The following is a 9,570-nucleotide window of genomic DNA, read 5'->3' on the forward strand; positions in this document are numbered from 1 at the left end:
TTGGAGATTATATGAGAAAGAGAGAGAGAGAGACGAGGAAACATGGAAAATAACAATAGTTATGAACATTAACACATATTTATCAATTTGTTTTATATATATATATATATATATATGTGTGTGTGTGTGTGGATACGTATGTGTGTGTGTGTGTGTACGTATTAAAATATATAAAATACAGGAGAATGATAGAGGGGAAAGAGGAAGAAGATAAAAAATGAAAGAAATGAACATGTTCTGTAAAGGATACGAGTAAGCTCCGGCCAACATTCTGACAAGACTGACCCCTGAAGAGGAGTCTTGGACGATAAGGAATCAGGCGTCAAATAGAAGTCCTAACATCACAAACGTTGCTGTTAGGACGCCATATTGTCTCTGTGCTGGCTGCCATGGCAACAGACGTACACAATTGCAACAATCAACTACGAGAATTCAGTGAAAAAGAGAGAGAAAACGAAGCTGAACACCGCCTCTTTTTCTTCTTTTTATTTCTATTCCCATCACCGCCATCACTACAGCTAATAATAATAATAATTATTATTATTATTATTTAGGTTAATTTTATTGGAATATAACACGTATGTACATGATGCATACATTAGGCAAAACCACATTAAAAATACGAAGAAAAAATGGGAAAAGAGGAACAAGGAAAAATAAGGAAAGAAAATAAGAAAAACGACAAAAATATCAATTCACCACCAAGTGCCTCAATCGATCACACATCTCAAGGTTAACAGAGAACCTCCCGAAGCAAGCCAACACGCTCGCGGCATTACCAGAAGCGATGGCGAGGCTAAGGAATTGGAACAGCCAACCACCTTCACGGGCATAATAATAACAATCCTTTTCTGTTAAAAGCACAAGGCCTGAAATATGGGGGAGGGGGTAAGTCGATTATATCGACCCCAGTGTTTCACTGGTACTTAATTTATCGACCCCGAAAGGATGAAAGGTAAAGTCGACCTTGGCAGAATTTGAACTCAGAACGTACTGATGGGCGAAATACCACTAAGTATTTCGTTTGGCCTGCTAATGATTCTGCCAGCTCACCGCCTTAATAACGATAACAATGATGCTTTCTGCTATAGGTACAAGGCCTCAAATGTTTTTTTTTGGGGGGGGGGCAGTCAATTATATCGACCCAGTACATAACTGGTACTCTGAAAGGATGAAAGGCAAAGTCAACCTCAGCAGAATTTGTAAGAATAGAACTCATTCTGTCAGTGTCTTTTACCAAACCGCTAAGTTATGGGAATGTAAACAGCAATATCAGTTGTCAAGGGTACAAACACAAGACACACAGATACACGTAGATATATATACGACAGTCTTCTTTCAGTTTCCAAGTATGAAATCCACTTACAAGGTTTTGGTTAGCCTGAGACTATAATAAGCATATATATATATATATTTCAATGTTAAATATCTGAACGAGATATTAACAGTAACTGCACGATAAAATGAAGTATATTTGCCACTTAAATGTGACTGACCCCGAGGGGTGGATGTTACTGTTGCTTTTAGCCCCAGGAGAACATCTCCAGCTGGCTATCGATACACATCTGTGCCCTGTCTGTATTTGCCAAGGGAAGTTATCTTTCCCATCTTGATCTACGATACGTACGTACCCGAGTTTCAGGGTTATTTCCCTTCTTCAGCGTACGACAATCGCCGACCTTCGATGCAAAAGACATCCCTTGGCAAATATATGTAACTTTCTCCAGTGAAATTATTCACTGATATCGATTGCTTGTTTTCACTTTTTCGATATCAGTGAATAATTTCACTGGAGAAAGTTACATATATTTGCCAAGGGATGTCTTTTGCATTGTACGTATCGTAGATCAAGATGGGAAAGATAACTTCCCTTGGCAAATACAGACAGGGCACAGATGTGTGTCGATAGCCAGCTGGAGGAGATGTCCTCCTGGGGCTAAAAGCAACAGTAACATCCACCCCTCGGGGTCAGCCACATTTAAGTGGCAAATATATATATTTCATTTTCATTTAATCTAGTTTCAGCTGTATTGTATTGTTGTTACTCGATTAGCGAAACAATTATGAGAACGGAACCAAGGGATAAGAGCCCACTTTCCTGGGAATTAGCGGGTATGTCAGCTACTATATATATATATATATATATATACACATATATATATATATATATACATATATATATATACATATATATATATACACATATATATATATATATACACATATATATATATATACAACCAACTTTCTGAGCTTCCATGTTGGTAGGAAAGAAAAAAAAAAGAAAAGGAGGTGGGTGGTCACCAACCTTAACAAAGAGCCAACATGAAAATTTGCATTAAACTTGGGAAGTCTGCTACAGGGACATTGAGCAAGCTTATGGTGGCTTGGCAATGGGTGCTTCAAAAGTGGAAGAATGTCAAGAGCATCACCTCTGGAAATGTGGTATTGTGCCTTGAGAATTCATTCCCCAGGGTCAGACCATCAATTGAGAGTTCAACTGCATTTGAGGGAAGACATTTGGTGGCTCATGCAGCTATACGTTAACCAATCAGGTGTGTGAAAATTTGGCTACTGTGTCTAATAGGTCAAGATATCACCTAGGAACAGTTGCGGGCAAACTGTGGGCTGTGGAAGACAAAATTACCTTGATTCTTTTACTAGTGAGGCCCACTTGATGATGAGCCATGTCTTATGTAGCCAGCTTCTTGAAAAAGGCTCATACCTACTCTATCACATCATCAAAATCTCAAAGCTATGAGACAAGACATGATTCTTTCAAAACAATGGGAATAAATAATTCAAATGCCAAAGGGAGAAGGGAAATTTGCTTACTATTACTAGCATGACTAGCTAGTAATAGGAACCATGCCTGATGTGGAGGATGCATCTCTGGTTCATACAAACATAAATCTTTAACACATAATTTATAATTTGGTTACTGTTTCCAACAAGTCAGTCTAACATTACATCATTTACAGATTTGACTGTTATTTTTAGCACATTATTCTAACATAGAGATCTCCAGTGTTGGCTCATATATACTTGACAGAAGCCATCATTTAAGGGAGATTTGGTTGCTATTTCTAGCATTTCTGGTTACAATGCTGAGGACTACCTCATTGGCAGTTAACGTTATAGTTTTTGTTGCCATTATTGTATTTGAGAGACTCTCCATTGGCAGTTTCCAATTCCAAGTTGTTGATAAAGCTTACACTTATTTTGTACTTTTCATCTTTTATTTGTTTCGGTCATTGGACGATGGCCATGCTGGGGCACTGCCTTGGAAGGTTTAGTTAAACAAATCAATGCCAGAACTTCTTGCTTTAAAGTCTGGCACTTATTCTAGGAGCCTCTTTTGCAGACCTACTAAGTTAGGGGGATGTAAACAAGCCAACACTGGCTATCAAGCAGTTGTACGGTTACAAATACAAAGACACACATGGATAAATATATATATGTGACAGGCTTCTTTCAGTTTCCATTAACCAAATCCACTTGCCAAAAGTGCCCTGTAGTGGGACTGAATCTGGAAGCAAGCTTTTCAACCACACAGCCATGCCTTGTGGTTGTGAATATGCATGGCCTAGTGGTTAGGGTATTGAGCAATCATAAAACTGTTGCTTCAATTCCTGGGACCTGGCAGTATGTTGCTGCCTTGAGCAAGGCACTTCATTTCAGGTTGCTTCAGTTTACTCAGGTGAAAAAAAAAAAGTACCAGCCTACTGCTGGAGCAGTCCTTTCCCCCTCCAGCTGTTATAATCCTAATGTTAGGATGTGACCCTTAGGTTAAGAGGTGGGAGGGCCAATAAAGTATCTATGTCTATTCATAACTATACAGACACCTAAAATAAAGAGTGATATGAAAGGATGGGATATGCTTGCAGATAACAACCATTTGCAAATGGTGGTCATGGTATGGATTTGTTGATGATGATGATGATGATGATGATGATGAAGTTGTTTAGCCCCCAAGTAAATCGTAACACAGCAAACTGATGATTCGAAGGCCTTCCAGTTGCACTCACATTAGCTTCCCTTATCTCAAGAGATTACTAAAAGAATTATTGAGTGTATGGTTCATGATATCAAGTCATACTTGATTATGAGTATAAGCTGATTCTAAGAATATACGAAACTTGTTCTGAAATAATGCCTAAGAAGGTAAAACTTCTTTATTTTAAATTAGCTGACACAGATCATTCAAACGGCAGATGTTTGCAGAGTAATTCTTCCTCTATCGTAGTGTTTCTCAACCATTTTATGGATCCTATTGATTCTTAATTTACTCAGATGGATCCTCACTACCATTCAATGTTTAAAAAGTCCGATTCTATTTTTATGATTAGATATTATGAGGAATTGTATAAAAATGGGTATTGTAGAGGTAAAACCAATTTAATGAATTTTAAGAAAATCTTACCTGGATCATCAAGGGTCATGCGGATCCCTAAGGATTAGATGGACTTGAGAACCAATGCTCTGTAGTATCACTTCTTGAATGCTGGTAAATAATGGATTCCAAGCAGAGGCACTGTGCAATCAATGAGTTCTTAATGAAGGAAGGAAGGAAGCTGGCATTGAAGACAAAACATGTAGGAGGAGAGCACCAACTGCAACCGGACATGAATCACCAGCAAATTGATGAACTGATTCATATGAACAGATGAGCCTCTTCAGTGCAAACTGAGTTGTCCAGGAAAATGCAATCCTCCATATCCAGCAGCAACCAGTCAGAGTGGAATTAGATGAGCCTCCAACCCTGGAAGAGACCACAGTTGTCCATGGCTGGCTGAAGAGCAGAAAAGCAGCAGGTGTTGATGGCATGCCATTAGAGACATGGAAGCATGGGCGTCCTGTCATACATGCTAAACTCCATGAGCTCCTTGTTGCATGCTGGGAACAGAGCAAGCTGCTACAAGATCTCTGCAATGCTGTCATCATTACACTCTACAAAAACAAAGGGGAAAAGTCAGACTTCTCAAACTACCGGAGGAATCACCCTGCTTTCCATTGCAGGAAAAGTTCTTGCAAGACTACTCTTCAACAGACTTGTTCTATCCATTGCCAAAAATCATCTTCCAGAAAACCAATGTGGTTTCAGAGCTAATAGATACGGTCTTTGTTCTCATGTAGGTCCAAGAAAAGTGTCGGAAGCAAAACAAACCACTTTGTGTAACATTTGTCGATCTGATAAAAGCGTTCAACACTAAACTGACTTAGCTGTCCCCCAAAATTCCTAACCATGATCATCCAGCTTCACGAAGACCAGCAAGGACAAGTCCACCTTGAATAGTGACATATCAGAGCCATTCTCTATCAACAATGGTGTGAAGTAGGACTGTGTCCTAGCACCAACTCTCTTCAGCATGATACTCAAGCAGGCCACAGCAGATGGCGTCTACATCAAGTACTGTCTGGGTGACAGTCTTTGCAACCTCCAGCACATACTGGACCACACTAAGACTCAAGAGCAACTGATCCAGGACCTCCTCTTTGCAGAGGCTGCCCAGCTCTTCGGGCTGGAAGTAAGCTTGAAAAAGACTGAAGTCCTACGCCAACCAGCTCCTCAGGAAGAGTACAGGATGCCCCACATCACCATTGCTGAAACAACTGAAGTTGGTACAGCAGGTCACTTATCTTGGATGTACCATTTCATCAGATGCGAGTATCGACAAAGAAATTGACAACAGACTTGCAAAGGCAAACAAAGCATTTGGCAGACTGCACAAGCATGCGTGGAATAATAAGCATCTTAAGACCAGCAGAAAAGTCAGAGTCTACAGGGCCGTTGTCCTCACGACGCTCCTTTATAGCTCCGAGTCCTGGGTCCCCTACCGTTGTCAGCTCAGGTTCCTTGAACGTTTTCACCAACACTGTCTTCGTACCATCCTCAACATCTACTGGAGTGGTTACATCACCAACACTGAGGTCCTCAAGTGAGCAAAGATCACCAGCCTGGAAGCCATTTTACTTGAGACATGACTATGTTGGGCAGGATGAAAGACCACCGCCTGCCCAAGCTCACCACTGGCCACCGCAACAGAGGGGTACCAAAGAAGCGTTACAAGGGTTGCCTGAAGCAGTCCCTTGGCGTTTGTGACATTGAATATCGTGTGTGGTCCACTCTAACAGCTGACCGTGCTGCTTAGCGCCATACCATCAGCGATACTGTTTCCTCCTTTGAGATCTCTTGCAGTGTTTCTCTTGAAGACAAATGTCAGAGACGAAAAAATAATGCAGCTGCCTCATCAGACCTAGGACGATTATACGTCTGTCATCTTTGCAACTGGATGTATCGATCCCACATCAGCCTTATCAGCCACAAATGAGTGTGCAGACGTGGACAACAGTCTTCCTATTCTTTGCCAGTGTGGCTACAGTCCAATGACTGAAACCTGTAAAAAGAAGACAAATCCAATGATGATCATTATCATCATTTCAGATCTGTTTGACAGTGTTGGCAGAGGTTGGATGGTTGAGCAGGAACCAATAAGGCAAAGGACTGAGTTGAGCTCCAATTGTCTCTTTTGCCAGGCTTTCTACAGCTGGGTGCCCTTTCGAATGCCAATCACTTTACAGAGTGTGGATCGGGTGCTTTGGAGAAAGAGAGAGAGATATGGACACAACATAGGTATGAAAATTCAAATTGAATAGCAAAAAAGAAACAAAAAAAGTTCAGGAGAAAAGTGAAAGAAGAGAAACACAAGTGTTTTTTTATATTATTTTTGTTGATTATATTTTTTTTTTTCAAACTGAAGAAGTCTTTCCAGAATATTCTTTACACATTTAATAATTAAAGTATAATGTCTGTCTTCTTTATCATTGTTAATATTATTCCGTTAAGGTGAGGGTTAAATTTCTCAGCTAAAAAAATAACAAAGAAATTGCAGGCTAACAGAAGAGAACCAAGCTCACCATAGGGCTATCCAAAGATTTTGAGTGTAAAAAAAAAGGGGGGGGGCGATTGGAGAGGGAGGAAACACCCTGGAGCCATTAAAAATAGCAGTTTGTATTTTTTCTTTTACTTTGGGACGGTTTGTGAGAATTGTTAACCAGCCAGTGAGAGAAAATTTGCAATAAACATACAGTAAATAATGAAAAGAAAAACAAAGAAAAAGGAGCGATAGCGAGGAAAGTAGAAAGAGAGAGAATGATGGATGACGTGTGTGTGTTTTTAATACAATGTTACCTTGTTGAAATATTGCCAACCAGTCAGAAACAGTGGAGTAACCTTTGCAATCAACATTAATTTTGCATTCTAAAGCAAATTTTTCCACCCATATAAATAAAATGTTAGGCCAAAAATGACTTAAAAGAAAATTTAACCTTGATAATTCCATCTGATCCCTAAAATTGTCTCCAACCTTGGCTCATTCAGAAAAAATAGAGTAGTTTCTCCTTCATTCTTAAATTCTTTTATCAATTTCCTTTTATTTAATTAACAAAAACCTAGCTAGATACGTGCAAAAGATTTTGAGACAAACTTGTTCTGAGAAAAAAAAAAAAAAAAAAAAAATAATAATAATAATAACCCTTTCTACTCGAGGCACAAGGCCAGGAAATGTAGGGAGACCCCCCTCACCCCCACCCCCCCGCAAAAAATGGAAGGGAGAGCCAAACTTTGCAGAATTTGAATACAGAATTTCATAAAGACAAATGAAATAGCACTAAACATTTTGTCCAGTGTCCTAATGATTATGTCAGTCCAAAGCCAGCAATTAGAGAGAAGACAGTGTTGTTGATGCCATTAACCTAATCAGTATCTGACCCCCACCCCCACTGAAAAGCATTGTAGACCTTAGCAGGATTTGAACTCAGAATATAAAGAGCTAGAATAAATACTGCAAAACATTTCTTTGCCAATGTTGTAATAGTTCTGCCAGTGCACCCCAAATTAGAACCGTTTCTGGTTTAGTCATAAAACCAACAATTTTTGTGGGGAGGGGACACTTGTTGCCATCAACCCAGTACTTGACTGGTACTTTATTTCATCCACCCAGAGGGTTGGATGAAAGGTAATGTTACCCTTGGTAGGATTTGAACTCAGAATGTAAAGAGCAGGAACAAATACCACAAAGGATTTATACTGATGCTCAACTGATTCTGTCAATCTGTAATTGTTCTTAACTTTGGGACAAGGACAGTGGTGAGTCAATTATATTGACCCCAATTTTTAATAGGTACTTTTAATTATTGATTGCAGACAGGGAGAAACATCAAAGTTGACCTCTGCAAGACGTGCTCAGAAGGTACAAAGCCATAACAGAATGTAAAGGGATCATCATCATCATCATCATCACCACCATCTGATGCCTGTTTTATGCTGGCATGAGTTGAATGGTTTCACAGGGGCTGGCAAGCCAGAGGACTGTACTGAACCCCAGTGTTTGTTTAGGCATGGTTTCTGCAGCTGGATGCCCTTCCTAATGCCCACCACTTCAGAGAGTACTGGTTGTAGCTAAATAACAGAAGACATTCAGTTCTTTGTTTTAGCAATACTACCACTCAGCATTTGACAATAATTGTTTCAAATTTTGGCACAAGGCCAGCAATTTTAGGGGAGGGGTACTACTGGTCCCAGTACTTGACTAGTACTTTATTTTAATGATTCTAGGAGAGTGAAAGGTAAAGTTGACTTTGCTGGGATTTGAACTCAGAATATAAGGAGCTAGAAAGCATTTTTTTCCAATGCTCTAGTGAGTGTTAATCCACTAACTTTAGCAGAAGGCCAGCAGTTCTGGGGGAAGGGGGGTAAGTTGATTACATCGACCCACCAGTACTCAACTGGTACTTATTTTATTATCAACCCTGGAAGGATGAAAGGCAAAGTTGATCTCAGCAGAAATCAAAGCCCGTAAAACAATAAATTTTAACTCATAAAAAACTTAGGTTTTAAACCTGTCTATGAAGACCATGCAGTTTGTTTTAACTATCCAATACCTAGCTCTGGTGATACACGAGATAATAATCTTTGGAAGCAGGAAGACACTCCCTGCCAATATGTATGTATCATATGATGCATGTGTGTGAACATACATATACCATATACACAGTTCATATATATATGAACTGTGTATATGGTAAGACAACAAAAGAAAAAGACCTCAATATTATGTAAATAGAGGAATTTATCTGTAAATAATATTTGACAATTATTTGGTAGCCATGATAAAACTCTGAGTTTCGGATGTCGGGGCGGAAACCCTCGCCACCATCTCTTCAGTTATCTGGCCATCGAAAGATGCTATGAAAATGACCGTTAAACAAAGGGAAATTACTGTGCAACATGCTCTCACATACACACACGTGCAAAAAAGGTTCATACACGCGTCTATATACGCACATGCACAAGAAAAAACAGGGCATTTTTACACTTTTTTTTCTTTATTTTGCCTTTAGTCCTGCTTTTTCTTGTGCATGTGCGTATATAGACGCGTGTAAGAACCTTTTTTGCACACGCGCGCGTGCGTGCGTGTGTGTGTGTGTGTGTGTGTGTGTGTGTGTGTGTGAGCATGTATGTGGGGATATATATATATACATATATATATATACATATATATATATATA

General features: G+C 39.4%; 1 protein-coding gene across 2 annotated transcripts in view; it reads right to left on the reverse strand.

Annotated features, from left to right (window-relative positions):
- LOC106875558 (putative uncharacterized protein DDB_G0289263) overlaps positions 1–1,413 on the reverse strand; it is a 35,231-nt gene extending 33,818 nt beyond the window's left edge. The window contains exon 1 of one of the 2 annotated variants that reach the window (XM_052976174.1): positions 251–1,413. In XM_052976174.1, coding sequence (XP_052832134.1) covers positions 251–270 — 20 coding nt within the window. In that variant the 5' untranslated portion in view covers positions 271–1,413. The remainder of the gene's footprint in view (positions 1–250) is intronic. The other variant, XM_052976173.1, reaches the window with a different exon arrangement.
- Between the last annotated feature and the right edge of the window lie 8,157 nt (positions 1,414–9,570).

Source organism: Octopus bimaculoides, chromosome 24 (genome assembly GCF_001194135.2).
Source record: "Octopus bimaculoides isolate UCB-OBI-ISO-001 chromosome 24, ASM119413v2, whole genome shotgun sequence".
In the NCBI taxonomy this organism is placed as follows: domain Eukaryota; kingdom Metazoa; phylum Mollusca; class Cephalopoda; order Octopoda; family Octopodidae; genus Octopus; species Octopus bimaculoides.